This window comes from Lygodium microphyllum, chromosome 17 (genome assembly GCF_053477565.2).
Source record: "Lygodium microphyllum isolate KBCC chromosome 17, Lygodium_microphyllum_v1.1.10, whole genome shotgun sequence".
Lineage (NCBI taxonomy): Eukaryota > Viridiplantae > Streptophyta > Polypodiopsida > Schizaeales > Lygodiaceae > Lygodium > Lygodium microphyllum.
This window is the reverse complement of record NC_141151.1, coordinates 66077644-66095130: the sequence shown is the minus strand read 5'-3', so window position 1 is coordinate 66095130 and position 17487 is coordinate 66077644. Positions and strand designations below refer to the sequence as shown.

General features: G+C 39.2%; 1 protein-coding gene across 1 annotated transcript; it reads left to right on the top strand.

Annotated features, from left to right (window-relative positions):
- The first annotated feature begins 12586 nt into the window (after positions 1-12586).
- Positions 12587-16022, top strand: LOC148021991 (pentatricopeptide repeat-containing protein At2g33680-like). The gene is made up of 2 exons (XM_087697550.1): positions 12587-12832; positions 13367-16022. Exons 1-2 carry the CDS (start codon positions 12647-12649, stop codon positions 15899-15901), a joined length of 2721 nt encoding a protein of 906 aa, XP_087553676.1. The 5' UTR covers positions 12587-12646; the 3' UTR covers positions 15902-16022.
- Positions 16023-17487: the final 1465 nt, after the last annotated feature.

Genomic DNA, 17487 nt, shown 5'->3' with positions numbered 1-17487 from the left:
AATTGGGGCTAGATAGCTCCCATAGAGCTTTGAGATCACTCCTCTCATGTGGCAGATGGTCCCTTTCAACTCCTTGGCAAGATCTCAAGCCCTAGCTATGGCAGATTTCAGGACAGCACTCAAAATTTTTGGAATTTCTTGAAGAGATCAAGGGGCTTTTACTCCATTTTACTTCCTGGAGCTGCCTCGACACTCAAGGGACCGACGTTGAAGCATTCTTGGACTTGAAGCTTCAAAGAGAGTTGGCTATGGAGTCAAAACAGGGCAGCAAGCTATAGGCTTCAAATTTTTGGTCTATTCTCTTCTATTTTATGGGGCTTTGGTCTTAAATGACTTCAGGGACCTTCCTACTACTCCAAACACTCAAGATTTTGAAGGCTTTAAGCAATGGATTCAAGATTGAAGGCCAATCTTCTCTTGGACTTCAAGCATGACAGGGATTGAATAATTTCTTGGAAATCTTAGTCAAAGAGGCCCCAATTACAAAGGATCTTCCATTCATTTGGCTTCTTGGAGTTGAAGGCTCGCTCAAGGCATCATCCTTGGATCATACTTGGAGCTATTGTATGGAATTATGGAGTATTACTCTCTCTTGATCAATTGGAGGACTTATGAAGATGGGCTATCACTCTTTATGGTGGTTGAGGTTTGAGACAAGCAACATCTTCTTCTCCAAGCATTGAAAGAGGTACTTCTAATACTCTTTTTAATCTCTCCAATCATTAATCCACTTGTTGACTGCATCTCCTATTGTTGAAGGAGAGATTAAGAGAGTAATCTAAGCAATGCCTTGCTTCATAGACTTTACCTTCAGCATTGATTGATAATGAATCATCAAATTTCATACAACGAGCCTTCAATTTGGATTGTCAAGCATTGATTGAGTATCTACTCAGTCATTCAGCCATTCATTGATTGAGTTTTGATCATCCCATTGATCTATTGCATTTGATTGATTGAAGACTTCAAAATTCATCATATAATCCTTCATATTTTGTTTGAGATTTACCTAACCCTAACCCATAAGTTTGTGTTGACCCAATCTTTGAGAATTTCCCAAAATAAATTTGTAAAGGTGAGCATAGTATGCAGTGAGTCACTGATACTATTGATAAGCCTATCTCATCCCATTTTCATTCATGATACCTTTCCAATTCGTGCATATCATGAAACGACTAATGTCTTGATTCGGTCTTGCATATCATACCTTGTTTGTTAGAATACTAGCTCTGCCATGTTCAATGCCGACTGAGGAAAAGGTCGAAGTCGGACGAGATAGCAAGAAGATAGTGAGGTGACCCTCCCTTGCTATTGATGACTCTGTGAGGGTGCACAACCTGGCCCGGAAGGAACTTTGCACACCTTGCGGAGTTTCAAAGCCCATTTAGGTGCTTGACTGCCGTTTTATCCCTCACCACAAGTGGTGGACCACGGAAGACCACTCAAGATGAGAGTGGAAAAGATTCGAAGACACTTGGTACAAACAGGGAAAAACATGGCAGTTTGGTCACAGTTTTGAACAGTTTGATAGGTCTACATGTACTACAGATTTGATTCCAGGTGGTGATTATAGCCTATTGCCCTTCAGTGCCCACATGAGTTTTACCATGGTCTATATGCATATGGGATAAAATAGCGCTCAAACAGTGCTTTTACAGGGTTTTACAGGGTGCAGTCCCATTCTGGGCAGTCATAAAGAACCTATTATAGGAAAGGCATTTTTAATTCTTCAATAAGGATTCTTATTCTCAGTATGTAGAGCTCGAAGTCCTCTTCAATCCTAGCTATAGCATGCCTCATTTGGAGTAGCGGAGCTCAAGTTATAGCCCATTTTGTGACAGGTGATCACTGTAAACTGCACTTTGACAGGCAGGTAGAGACACATTGTTTTGGTTTGGAACCATTATATAACTTTTCCAAAGTTCTTATTTCAGTAAATCTGCTATATATACATATTGTAAGCTCCGTTTGGAGCTATAAAGCACTTGGATCGGGGGAGCATAGCTCAAGATATAGACCAATCTTTGACTGACAGTGCTGAAATTACAACATGGCAAGGAACAAGAAGAAAGAGCAAATGTTAGACCACATTGAGGAAGGCTTGGAGGAGTATCATGCTGAGAAAAATGACAATAATAGAGGCAAAAATCAGAGGCAAGAATTCATGGGAGTTAGTACCACCAATGATGAAGTGCAATGGCCAAAGAACCCTCATGTCATAGATCATGGAAATGAAGTAAACATCTCACGTGATTCTAACGACTTCCAACAAATGTCTAAGCAACTTGGCAACATGAATGATGGTTTACTTCAGCTTACCTACTCCATGGATGATAAATTTAGCAAGATGATTTCTCATATGGAGCAACAAAGTAGTAGATTGGATACCAAGTTTAATCAGTTGATCACTATATTTAGCAATTTGGGAGATAGATTCCAAAGTAAACCACCACCCCATGTTGAAGAAGTGCCACTTACCCATGGGAATGTGAGATCTACTACAGCTCATCAACATATACCATCGACTTATGAACATGGAGGTCCTTCTAGAGTCAATGAAACGGCTCAGCCACATGCTAATTCATGGAGTAGAGGCAGGCCTAAATTTCCTATCTCAAGAGAACATGGACAGCAAGGTCATTCACTGCATGAAGATGAAGAAGAGTTTATTCATGGATGTCGCCCCTTTTATAAAGTGTTTGATACTCATCATGCTCAAACTCCTAATGCTCATGGAAACCATCGCAATGGGCAGCAATCATATACAAACAATCATGGGCAGCAAGCAAGGAGTGACTCTTTTCATAGACAACAATCTTTTGGCTTCAACAATCATGGTGGACAGCAATATCACTATGATAAAGAATACAAGGATAAGATCAATATAACAAATTTCAAAGGAGATAACCCTTCACCGACTGAGCTTGAGGAGTGGATCAATAAATTGGAAATGTACTTCACTCTATACCCTCGCAACGAACAAGCAAAGATTTGTTATGTAGCCCTACACCTAGAAGGGTATGCACATACTTGGTGGAGATACATGTGCAAGATAGGGGAAAATTTTCAATCTTGGGATGAGTTTAAATCAGCCATGACTCAAGTATTTGTATCACCCATGGAAAAGGAAAGACTTGAACGAAGATGGTACGATCTTAGGCAAAGGGGATCTTCCGTAAAGGATTATTCGAGCCAATTCTTAAATCTTTCCATGTATGTCGAAGGTATCTCCGATGCAACCAAGTCAAATAAGTACATCTTTGGTCTTGATCCTAACCTTTCAGCCGAAGTTGGAGCAACCAAGCCAACTAGTGTACATGCAACCATACAATATGCTGAAAGGTATAGCCAAAAGTATAGAAGAGAGTTGACTGCATTTCAGCCCAAAACATGGACACATTATCAAGCAAATCAGCCCATGAGATTTGGACAGCAATTCAACCAACAAAGAGAAGGAAATAGAGCTGAAAATAGGTTCTCAAATAATTTCAGCAGGGTGCCTATATATCTTGCAGCTTATGCTTCAAGGCAGGGCACTAATTTTAGGAGTAATGCTGATTCAAAAGGGGATTTCAAGAGGACTGAAGCTGCAGCCAAACCATATCCCATTGCCAACAACAATAAAGCACTTCCCAATGACAAAACCAAGGGCCTATGTTACAAGTGTGGGGAGAAGTCTCTCGAACATAAACAGAAGTGCAAGGAATACATAGCAAAGTCAAACATGCTGAATATAGAAGAATTTGAGGATGAAGAAGCAAATGAAGATGCTCTTTTGCAAGTGGATGCAGCCCCCACATACGAAGACATGCATGATCAAGAGGACCAAGATGTGCAGGAGGATTTAGAGCCGGTCAATAGCTTTCCCTATGATCCAGGTGGTTCTATGGTTTCTTGTCAACCCATGTTATGTTCCATATCTCAGGATGCATGGATGGGTTGTAAGGGTGAAAATACACTTCGGCTCAAAGATACTATAAATTCAAAGGTTGCTCATATTGTCATTGATACGGGCAGCACACATAGTTTAGTCAATGCTAAGTCATTAGATGAGCTGAAGTTATTACCACAAGAAATGGATTCCCTATTGAAGGTACAAGTGGCAAATGGAGCTCAAGAGTTGAGTAAAGAGATATGCCAACAGACTCCTATTGAACTATCACAGTCTTGCACTATTATGACAGACTTGATTGTCCTAGATATGGGTCCTATTGACATCATCATTGGCTGCAATTGGCTTAAACAGCTTGGAAAATTTTCCTTGGATCTTAACACATGTTTATGGAGTTTACTTGGAATGGGCAACAAGTAAAACTTAATGGCATTGAGAGGAAACAAGTGGAAATAATCAGTAAGAAGAAGATGAAGAGCGAAATCAATGCTATGTCTTGCATTTTCACACTTCTTCTATCAAAGGCAGATGAAAATCAGCAATCTACTTCACCTAAGGAGCAAGATCCATGTCTATGTAAACTTTTGGAAGAGTTTAAGGACATATTTCAGCCACCTACATCATTGCCTCCTCAGCGAGAAGTGGATCATCCTATTGATTTAATGCCTGACACTAAACCCATCAACAAACCTCCTTACAGATTATCCAAGTGTGAGAGAGAAGAAGTAGAGAAACAGGTTAAAGACTTGCTGGAAATGGGATTTATTCAGCCTAGTCAGTCACCTTTTGCTTCTCCCGTACTACTTGTCAAGAAGAAAGATGGGTCATTTAGGATGTGTATTGACTATAGAGATCTAAATAAGAGCACTGTGAAGAACAGATACCCAATTTCCCGCATAGATGATTTGTTGGATGAACTCAAGGATGCAAAGGTTTTCACCAAGATCGACTTAAGATCAGGGTATCATCAAATCAGAATGAAAGCAGGGGATGAGTACAAGACAGCTTTTAGGACAGAAAGAGGTCTCTACCACTTCCTAGTCATGCCATTCAGACTTTCCAATGCACCTGCAACCTTCCAAGCACTTATGAACAAGATTTTGCAACCATTCTTGTATAAATCAGTCTTGGTATTCTTTGATGATATTCTCACCTATAGCAAGAATATAGAGGAACATTTGGAACATGTTAGAGAAGTTCTTCTTACTTTGAGAAGACACAAGCTTTTTGAAAAGGAAAGCAACTGTACTTTTATGGCTGATGAAGTGGAATATTTGGGTCATATAGTTGGTGAGAAAGGAATCATGGTTGATCCAAAGAAAGTACAGTGCATCAAATATTGGCCCATACCACAAAATTCTACTTCATTGTGAGGATTTCTTGGATTATCTTCCTTCTATAGGAGATTCATCAAGAATTATGCCCATGTAGCAGCTCCTCTTATTGACAGATTGAAGAAAGAAGCTTTCTTCTGGGATGCTACAGCCACTATGAGCTTTAATGAGCTGAAAAGTCTTCTTATTTTAGCACCTATCTTAGTGTGCCCAGACTTTTCCAAGGAATTTACCATCTATGCAGATGCTAGTGGCAGAGGTATTGGGGCAGTTTTATGCCAAGACCATGGTGTTATTGCTTATGAAAGCGGGAAGTTAGATGATAAAGAAAGGGAACTCCATGTCTATGAGCAAGAAATGTTAGCCATTCTTCATGCTATTAAGAAGTGGCATCACTACATCTATGGCAGCCATTTTAAGGTGAAGAGTGACCATCGAGTGCTGAAGTATTTTCTTTCTCAGCCAAATCTCTCTCCCAAACAAAGACGGTTGTTAGCTACTCTTCAAGGATATGATTTTGAGATATCCTATATGGCAGGCAAGGATAATGTAGTGGCTGATACCTTATCCAGGATGTGGGCATGTTCCGTTTCTACTATCTTTACCATACATAAAGATTGGATTCATGACATTCAAGAAGAATATCTTTTGGATGAACACACTACTAACATTATTAAGAAAATTACAGCAAGACAATGGATCTGAATTTCCCAATTTTAAGTGGCAAAATGGACTTCTTTGGTTCAAAGGAAGAGTCTATTTGACCCCCCTCAGTCATCATTTAGGCCACGTATTTTGCAAGAGATGCATTCTTCTCCTTTGGCAGGACATATTGGCTTGTTTAAAACCTTTGATAAGATCCACAAATGTTTCTATTGGAAGGGACTTTGGAAAGATGTCAAGGAGTATGTGATGCAATGCTTACCATGCCAGCAGAATAAAGATTCCAATTTATTGCCTAGTGGTTTACTTCAGCCTTTGCCTATTCATCATGGTAAATGGACTGATATCAGTATGGATTTCATTACAGGACTTCCTACCACTAAGCTGGGTTGGAATAGCATTTTTGTTGTGATTGATCGTCTTACCAAATCAGCCCACTTCTTACCTACCAAAGTCCAATATTCAGCCAAACAGGTGGCAGATCAGTTCATGGAAGGAATTTTTAGACTTCATGGATTACCTATGAAGATTGTTTCTGATAGGGATTCCAAGTTCATGGGAAATTTTTGGAAAAGTCTCTTTACTTCCATGGGTACCAAATTAACTCCAAGTACTGCCTATCATCCACAAACAGATGGCCAAACTGAAAGGGTCAATAAATGGTTAGAGGTCTATTTGAGACATTTTTGCCATGATACGCAGAATGCATGGGATCATTGGATTCATCTTGCGGAGTTCTGTTATAATAATACTCATCATATGAGTATTGGTATGTCACCATTCGAGGCATTGTATGTCTACAAAGTCCAAGTACCTTCAGCATTGTTTCATGATGAAGTGAATCCTCTTGCTCGAGAAGAGTTGGAAAAGATGGAAGCCTTAATGAAGCAATGCAAAGAAAACATCAGGAAGGCACAAGAGACAATGAAATTATATGCGGATGATAAGAGAAGGCATGTGGATTTTGAAGAAGGAGAATGGGTATTTTTGAAAGTACCTAAGTCTCGTTATGCTTCTCTCAAGGGCGGACATAATAAGCTTGCTCATCGCTATTATGGTCCATATCAAATCACAAGAAAAGTTGGAGATCTTGCTTACCAACTTGATTTGCCTTCATCCACATGCATTCATAATGTTTTTCATGTGTCTCAACTTAAGAAGTATATTGGCCCTGACATACAAGTTCTTGAAGAACTACCTCCTCTTGATGACGATGGCTTGATCATCTATGAGCCCGAAAGGATTATTGGCAAGAGGGAGAAGGTTCTAAGGAATCGTATTGTTATGGAATAACTTGTCAAATGGAAAGGATTGCCTATGGAGAATCATCTTGGCATCATGCTTCATATTTGGATCAATATCCATGGCTTCTTCAAGAAGATACTTAGCTCATTACACAGTGGACAGCTTGCTGTTATAAATTTTTGTCATGAAAATAATTGACCTATCGACATCAAAATTGGATTTTGATGACATGGATGGATACCTTATGAAGTATACTTCATTTCTATACCTCATATGTGTCATTCCGACATTTCTATCCAAAGTTATGGGTCATTTACTATCACTACCCTGTTCAGGACAGCATTCCAGATTTCCACTATTTTGAGTTTATTTTCAAGATTCTTTTCATGGAAGAGTATCTTCTTCAAAGGACAACTTCAACAAGGATATTCAGCATTGGTCGCTCATTCCTTTACATTTACCATCCACTTGTCATTTCAGTCTTCAAAGTTTTGAGGACAAAACTTTTGGGCAGGGATGGATTGTAATAAAGCAATTTTCATGCTACTTTAATTAGGCCAATTAGTCTATTCTAGGCTAGAGTATAAAAGGCAAGAGAGTGCCAATGTAACATATATTTGTCAATTCATTTCTTGAAACTCCACTTCTTGGAGCTAGAAGGTTTCTTCCTTCCCACCATTGCAAAGGGTGTGTACCTTGCAGCAGCTATCATCATAGTATTCTCAACAAGTAGCCATGGCTTCGACATTTGTATTTCTCCTTCTCATTGAATATGAATGGCAAGCAATGATTTGTTTCTAGCATTTCTTGGAAGCATTTCTTGTTAGTTTTCTTGTATTTTCTTGGATGTGGCAAAGTATCATTTCACTCTCTCAACAATCTTGCACTCCATAGCTCTGACTCTGCATCCCACCACTGATTCCCTCTCATTGGTATGAGTCTTATTAGTTAAATATCAAGGATTGAGTAAATTCTCCTTCATGTTAAGCCTATTCCACAATGTACTCCAACTATTGCAATCTTTTTAAGTAATACGAGCTTTCTTTACCTCAACCCCATTGTTTTAGACATGCTCTTCTATTCATTGATCTTTTGCACACTTGTGCTAGTTAAATTCAACTTAAAATCATTCTATCATTTCTAGAGATCAAAATCATAAAGTGTTTTATATGCATTACTTGTTGATTTGTTGCATTAGTAGTGACTATTTGTTTACCACTTTTCCAATGTGTAAGATGCTCGGAGATTTGATACATTGTATGTACTAGTTGAGCAACTTTTGTTTCTTCTTCCACTTTTGGAGATTTTGTACACGTCAATCTGATAATGATTGATGTATAAGTAAGGTGCACATGATAGAGAAATTGGATTGGAAGTTGTGTACTTCAACTAATAGTTGGCAAATCCAACAATCCTAGACTACTAAAGTTAGTGATGTGGCTTCATCAATAGCTAGGGTGGCAACAATTCCCTTGCAATAAGTGATGTGTTACAACATTGACATAGTAGAGGTCAATCACATGGTGGGGCTTTTAGAGCTATGCTAAGCTATGGTGGATAGGAAATGAAACACATAAGCATTACTAGCTACCAATGAAGTACTTTAGGTCAAACTCCACAATGTGGGAGTGTTGGGGCATAAAGAAGCTTAGCAAACATGACTTCATTGCAATGATGCTTATATAGCTTTTCTCAATTCTCTCTCTTCCTCACTTTGCTTATGGGTTCGCCTCCTCTCTTAACATGTTCTCTTCTATACCCTTGATCATGTAACAAACCTTTGTAGAGAAGGTTTCACTTCTACATCATGGACTACTAAATAATCATCCACGATAGAGTAAGATGTTCATGTTCATTGCTTGGAATTGAACCAACCTCTTTACATGCACACACACACACACGCACGCACGCACGCACACACACACACACACACACGCACGCACGCACGCACACACGCACACACACTCTCTCTCTCTTTCTCTCTCTCTCTCTAAATCTTAAGGCCACTCTACTTGTTGATTGTAATTTTTTTTGTGAGATATGTTTGAGGTATGTGAGGGCTCTGCTTGGATATAGCAAGATGTATTGGTGTGTCCTTGGGGATTAGACTAACACCTTTACACACACATAGAGACCATGAAGGCTACTATGTTAGAGGCTTATAGAAATTAGTACCACCAGGGAAGCACAATCAAAGGTTTGAACTCACACACCTATGGAACTCAACCCACACTCAAACCAACTAGGCTACAATCCCATTGGCATGTATACACACTCTCTTTTTCTCTTTTTTGTGCATCTTGGGATTACTTACAATCATTCTTAGTATTAGTAATATTAGGTTGGTTACACACCAAATGGTGGATGCCCACTTTGTAAGTGTTAACCAATCAAAGTACTTATTCAAGGGTTGAGCATCTGCAAATTCTTTACATGCAAGAGAGGATATTACTTGCTAGTTACTTACTAAATAGGTAAACTCTTACCCACTTTTGGATGGGGAGTCTTCACCATCTAGTTTGTTGTAAAGTGATGAAAAAGGGTGCACCTTTTGCATTTGCATTCAATCAAATAATAATAATGAACATAATATGTTTTACTTTTATTATTGAATTTATCATTTTAGTATGTAAAGGCTTTGTGCCCCATGTTTAGGCTAAGTTTCAAAATTGCATGCCCACACTTTAGGTAGGGGTTGGGCTTTTGCAATTTGGTGTGTAAGCAATCTCATTATGATAATGATGCATTATCACTATGATGATGATGCGTATTACACGTGCAGCTCTATGATGTTTTGTCTCTTGTTTTTCGTTGTTTATTCTGGTTTCTTTGTATTTTCTTTAAGATTTTAAAGTCATAGTGAACACTTTGGCTTTGCTTCCACCCCCCCCCCCCCCCCCCCCCCCCCCTCCCTTCCCCCCTCTATTCTTGCGTTTACTTTTTCTACTTTATGATGTTTTGTCTCTTGTTTTTTTGTTGTTTATTCTGGTTTCTTTGTATTTTCTTGATAGATTTTAAAGTCACGGCGGACACTCTGGCTTTGCTTCCCCCCCCACTCTATTCTTGTGTTTACTTTTTCCGCTTTAAGAAATTTGGTGAAGTTCAAGATGCTTAGCCTCACTTGTCGTATGTGTGACTGTAGATGCAATTGACAATCCCTGCCACTCTTCGAGACAAGCCATGCGTTGTAGAATCAAACGGATGGTAATGAGTTGTGACGCCACCATGCCACCATGGGACTGTCGAGTCTTGCTTGTGTCACCATGTCTAACTTGTCCATATGAAATATTGCCTCTTGTGGCTCCAATGTAGCCCCTACCTTGCAAAGACTTCAGGGAAGCCTCCTCACTATGATAACAACAAGACCACATATACACCGTTCATGCCTAGACTTCTATGGAATAAAGAAGTTCCATCTAGAGTCGATGTTAACAATGAGACTCATTTCATACATTAGATGTCTTCATCAACTAAATGCCATGCTCATGTTGTGAACAATGTGACGTGCTTCATGGAAGGATTTAGCAATCTACATGTAGGACCCTGCAAGCATGCTATGCACACTTGAATGGATGCCAACCACTTGCTACCCTATACACTCAAAGGAGAGCTTTCTAAGTATAAGGTATGTTTTGATTTTGTGAAAAGGATGATAGATTGGACCATTAAGGCTTACCACGTTCATAATTCACATATATAGGACCTATAAACTATTAAAATTCATGTATACATGTTATATGCAATATATTTTATAGTAAAGTGAATAGCTAGTTAATAGATTCATGGCACACGTGGTAGTGTACTAAGTTTGACGCCCGAGTAGGGGAGTTGATGTATTATAGCTTTCTGGGACCATCACGTGAATAACAGGTTAATAGATCTGTCGCACATGCAGTAGTGTACTAAGTTTAACGCTACGAATGGACACTCTTTCTTAAAATCAACGCCGGAGAGCATGGGAGCCAATATATTATAGTTTTTCATGGATCATCATGAATAAAAAATCAAAACTCCAAAAATAGGTTTAAAAAGTCAAATAAGCAAGTAACCAATTTGAGTGAGCGAGAAAGAGAAAGAGAATCATATACTAACCTACCTAGAAAGGAAATCAGATAGGGAAAGTTTACTTCGTAGGAATCACTAAGTTTTAGATAGGATCAATGTAGGGTAAAGGAGCTAGTTAAAAAATGGCTACCAATAAGATGACACTTTTTTAGAGGAGCTCCAATAATGTAACATGGACGTTTGGTTTTGTGGCTTATGTGAATGCCTTTGAGCCTTCTAATTGGAGGGTGTGGGTTCAAATGCCATCTCACTTTCAAGTCATAGTTGTTTTTTTTTTCAAAGTGCCTTATTATGACCTTATAAAAGAACTTTTTTGTCAGTCACAATCTTTCTATTCACATTTTTTGTTGAAGTGTGAAGCATTCAAGCAAGAAGTTTTTTGTTCTCCAAACATGCAATACATGAGCAACACCACTTAGCATTAAAAAAATATCAATTGTTGTGGATTGATAGAGAGTGACACATCTTTACTTGGGGTATCACATAACTAGCTCCTCTACCCTGGTTGCCTCAATTAATTTACTATCATGATTGTAGGCTTCACTATAGCAAATCAACTACAATCTTTATAAAGACAACCTTTGCTAAGGTTAGAATTTTCTTTCAAAACTATATTTTTTGCTATGGTCTATGTTTGTGATATTGAACAATAAAGAAAAGCAAATAAAATTATAGATATTCTCAAAAGACGGGGGAATGGCACCTTCCCCTATAATTATAAAACAATGAAGAGACTTGTGCTAGCTCTTCTATATGCTACTTCAATAGCGTGTTCATGTGTTCTTTTGTGTTATTGGTATGCTTTATGAAGTTATAAATTAATTATCAACAAAAAAATAGAGCAAAATGTCAAAGCCATTGCATCTCGAACTTTGACCAATTGGGTTTTGGTTTTATGTTTTGCAAGGTACTCTTCATCAATATGAAATGTCAAGTTATACAATAGGTTGTTAGCGAAATCTTATTAGCTTCAAAAACTTGCGTGTATTTTTCAATTCATGCATAGTTTAAAAGACACATTTTCATTTGGCTCGGACATAGCTAAAAACACATTCGAATCGGTAAGGTTAATGTGATCCATTACAAAACACACATATTTCAAAAGAAATGCATTCATTTTGCCTAAATATAGCTAAAAGTAACTTTAATTTGATAATATTAATAGGATTCATCTAATTAAACTTGATAAAAATTATCTAAATCAAGTAACTTTTCCATTAAGATGTAAAATATTTATGCATATGCTAAATGGTAGGGCCTCATTAAGATATTCTATTAATACGTCACTAAAACCATAGAGAACAAACCTAACTGCATGTGTCATCCTAATTATTATTATTATTATTGTTATTATTCTTAATCTTCTGTAGTATGTGATATGAACTTTGTGAACTGCCGGGCATTCTGTGACTCTGCAGTGAATGGATGACTTGCACTACGAACCTGGATGACAACTGATACTCACTGCTTCTACACGCCATACACCGGGCCAGGGCTAGAAGAGAAGAACCGCAACCGCTTCGAAAAGCTCGATCATAACTTCACTAATCCACCCTCACCAACACAGGAACGAAGGACCGTGCCATGGTGCTTCAAAGCGCCCTCACCCTGGAGGAACAGCAGAGCCCTTAGAGTAAGCAATTCTTCTTCTTTCAACCTTTCCCTTTCACCAGAATACCGAAATCCCCGCATTCTTTCACAAGAATATCTAGACAAATTCCCACTGTAATCCCCTCATTGTGAATTACGGCAAATATCATCAGCAGACCCCATACCTAGCTAGGTGCGGTTAGGGGCAGGGTAGATATAGCTATTATGCTCTGTCAGCCTTGCTCCTTCGACTGATGGATTGCGTCGAATTTTATGTTTTCTATTGCACTCCGAGGGCTTGCAACCCCCTGGCCCAACCGCACTTAGCTAGGTATGTGGTGCCTCCTGAGGAGAACCCCATGATGTTGGCACTATAGGGAAAAAACCAGGGAAAAGTGCCCTATCCCTCCCCAGGAGAAGCTCACGATGTTAAAACACTAAAGAGAAAAACAACGGAAAAGGGCCCCTTTTCCCACAAGGGAAAATGTCGAAAACTTCTTGTGCTTCCTAGTTGTTTACTTCTCCTCTCTATGGAGTTTATGATGGTGGTAGTGTACTCTGTTGTTTGCATGCGCAGCACAATCTGATCAGACAGTTCTCATGGGCCAGTGGATCATGCAACCATCTGTATGTAGTTCCACAAGAGCTAAGAGGATGTCTGCTATCATCATCAGAAGAAGGAGAAGGCGAACCAGACGAAAATTGGGAGAAAGAACATCTCTCTGCAGGGAGGAAAAAGAAGAAGAGGAGGAGCAGGACCACAAAAAGTATGCGTAACAAGACACAAAGTGGGGACTGGGAAGATGAGGTTCTTATGAACAGTGAGCAACAGAGTAAAAGCCTGCCATACCAACTTGTTGCATCACTGAAGGCCTGTGCTAAGAAAAAAGACCTGCACAAAGGCAGTAGGATACATGCTGGAATTGCCAAAACAGGGCTGCTCGAAAAAAATGTATTCCTTGGCAGCATTTTAGTCAGTATGTATGCCAAATGTGGTTCACTTGCGAAAGCACAGGAAGTGTTCGACAAACTTCAAGTGCGGGATGAAATATCATGGAGTGCCCTTATAGCAGGATATGCTCAACACGGTTATGGTGAGCAGGCACTAAAATGTCTTGAATATATGCAGCTGGAGGGCTTCATTCCAAATGCAGTTACCTATGTTTGTATCCTGAAAGCTTGTGGCAGCATTGGAGCTCTAGACAAGGGCAAAGAATTACATGCTGAGGTTGCTAGGGAGGGGTTGTTAGAAACAAATGTTATTGTTGGCAATGCACTGATAAATATGTATGCAAAAGGTGGCCTTCTTGCAAAAGCACAAGAAGTCTTTGATTCAATTCCCATGCGGAATGTGGCTTCTTGGAATGCCCTGATGGCAGGTTACGTTCAAGAAGGTAATGGTAAGCAAGCACTGAAGTGTTTCAAACAAATGCAACTAGATGGTCTTTCTCCAAATAAAATCACTTTTCTTTGCATCCTAAAGGCATGTGGTAGCATAAGAGCTGCAGACATGGGCAAAGAAATACATGCTGCAATTATTAAAGAGGGTTTGCTGAAAGATGTTGTAGTTAGCACAGCACTAATAGATATGTATGCCAAATGTGGTCTACTTACATATGCACAAGAATTGTTTGATGAGCTTCCATCTCGGAACATAGTCTCATGGAATGTGCTAATGGATGGATATGTGCAGCATGGGCATGGTGAGCTGGCACTAATGTGTTTTAAACAAATGCAACTTGAGGGCCTCTCACCGGATGCAATCACCTTTGTATGTGCGTTGAAAGCTTGTGGTAGTATTGGAGCTGCAGAGAAGGGCAAAGAAATTCATGCGCATGTTGTCAAGGAGGGGTTGCTGAAAAAAAATGAAGTTGTTGGCACTGCGTTGGTTGACATGTATGGGAAATGTGGCCTTGTTATGAAGGCACAAGAAGTGTTTGACCAGCTTCCAGGTCGAAGTGTGATTTTATGGAATGCCCTGTTGGCAGGATATGCTCAACGTGGACATGGTGAGCAGGCTCTAAAATGTTTTGAAAAGATGCAATCTGATGGTTGGTCTCCAGATGCAGTCACCTTTGTTTGCATGCTAAAAGCTTGTGGCAGCATAGGAGCTGCAGATAAGGGCAAAGAACTACATGGTGACATTGTCAGAGAGGGGTTGCTGAGAACAAATTTTGTCGTTGGCAATGCACTGGTAGATATGTACGCCAAATGTGGCCTGCCTGCAAAAGCACAAGAAGTGTTTGACGAGCTTCCATTTCGGAGTGTGGTAACATGGAGTGTGCTAATGGCAGGGTATGCCCAACATGGGGATGATGAGCAAGTTTTGAACTGTTTCGATCAAATGCAACTTGTAGGCCTCACTCCAGACCCAGTGACTTTTGTTTATGCTTTGAAAGCCTGTGGCAACATAGGAGCTGCAGACAAGGGCAAAGAAATACATGCTCGGACTGTAAGAGCAGGTTTGGTGGATAAAGACGTTGTTGTTGGCACTGCCTTAGTAGAAATGTATGCCAAATGTGGGCTGCTTGAGAAAGCACATGAGGTTTTTGATGAGCTTCCAGTTCGAAACATCGTAACATGGAGTGTGCTAATGGCAGCATGTACCTTGCTCGGGAAGGTTGAACATGTGTTTCACTTGTTTGACAAAATGATTGGAGATGGGATAGAACCAAATCTGATCATTTTCAATGTTGTGCTCAATGCATGCAGTCATAATGGCCTTCTGGACAGGGGTCAAATGTATTTAGAGAGAATGAGCACAGAGTATGGAATTGTTCCAAATTTAGAACATTACAGCTGTATGGTTGATCTCTTTGCTCGTGCAGGGCACCTAAGCAAAGCAATATCATTGATCAAGGAGATGCCATACACGGCTGATCTTACAATGTGGCATACTGTGTTAGCTGCCTGCCAAAGATGGGGAAATATGAAGCTTGGTAGACTGGCCTTTGAACATGCACTGCAATTGGATGAAAAGGATCCGGCAGCTTATGTCTGTATGCGTAACATCTATGCAGCTGCTGGCAGGCAATGTGATGCGGACAAGGTTGAAGCTATGAGGATGAAAAAGAAAGTAGTTTCAAGAGGTGGTGGCGTTCCTTTCCTGTAGAGGATATAATACATGCTACCTAAATAGTAGCAATGTGATGTCTCAGGGAGAACATTCTGTAGCTTCTTGTTGTGCTGTTGGTGTTTGCACTCTTATTTAAACACCTAAAGGGTCACTTCCACATGCTGTCAAAGGTTTTAAGGATTATCATTCTGAGACAATACCTAGATTTGAATTAGAAAAGTTCAGAATACTAGGAAGTTCCACTTGTGGGAGGATGGAATACAAAACTGATTACAAGGCCCAAATGGTCTATAATTCATATTTATAGGCTTTTGCAGGCTCTAAGTGTTACAGAGAGGATACACCCTATTCAAACCATGAATATTATGATTGCGGCAATCACGATCATAGATTTGTAACCAGTTATTGCCACAGCTACATCAGTGATTGGGACAGCTCACTGCTGTCTAGGTTTTACTTCAGCAATCCCAGAAGGACACCATCAGGGTGGGAGAGAATTTTGGATCCTTCTTTTCTCAGTAATATTCAGATATCATAGATGATGCAGTTCAGTGACATTTTCTGAAAAGCATGCATTGGCTTTAGGCATAGGTGGTCAAGTCTTTCATGCAGGTCCAGTCCTGTCATCACACAGCAAATTTGCAAGTCAGCCTGTTCTTTTGATCTCCCTAAGTTACCATTGTACAAGGCAAATGATTGAATGACACAGTAAATGTAAAGGTGCATCCGATTACACTAGTTCCCTTGTGACTCACCTGTGATGATCTGGGGAACTTCAGCTCTTAAACTTTACCCAAATATCTGTCCATCTGTTCTTAAGCTTTCTTTATTCACAGATGCAACGTATTTATATGAATGCCGGCCTATACATACTTCCATTTGCCTTCAGTTTCACAAGCTTACAAAATGAACTTTATTTCTTGGTATATATACACATTTTATGTATCCAAACCCTCATAAATATTGAAGGAATATCTTGAGAGAATTTGTCTAGATATATTAATTTAATATATTTAGAGGCCTTTTGAAAAATAAAAGTATACTTTCTTATATATATAAAAATTGACCAGAATCGATTGATTAACAAATTGATTCCTTTGGAGAGAACTTGTACATATGAAGATAGACTAAGTTATATTAATCTCATTGGTGGCAACCTTTTGACTAGCTTGTCTAGCCTAGTATAAACATACAAGTATATATTTTGAATATCATGATTCATGTAAAAAGGCTTGTTTCTCTCATACACATTCATTCCCTCTCTCTCTCTCTCCAACAAGACATTCACACAAGCACTCACCAAATTAGTTTGCCTTCTTTGCATCCATATCTAAAACGCCTATCTGCATATATATCCACACACATATGTAACTTAGTAGTGCATGTCAAATGTATTGATAATCCATTATTTTTATATTATATGATTCTTATGATATGCGCATTAGGGCAAAATGGAACTATTTGCTACCATATTTTGGTAGTGATGTGTGAATATACTTAGGATACTCAGAGCACTTTTTAATCTCTCTAGGAGGGCTTTTCCCTAGTCTTGTATATATGCCTATATCACTTTAGGGCATACTTAGGCTTGTAGATCTTCTCAATCGATACCTCTCAATATA

Bases quoted from the DNA above. Each gene is read 5' to 3' on its own strand.
- LOC148021991 (XM_087697550.1), top strand. From the start codon at position 12,647: ATGACAACTGATACTCACTGCTTCTACACGCCATACACCGGGCCAGGG. The intron at 12,833-13,366 runs GTAAGCAATTCT...TTGCATGCGCAG, and splicing joins GGAACAGCAGAGCCCTTAGA to CACAATCTGATCAGACAGTT.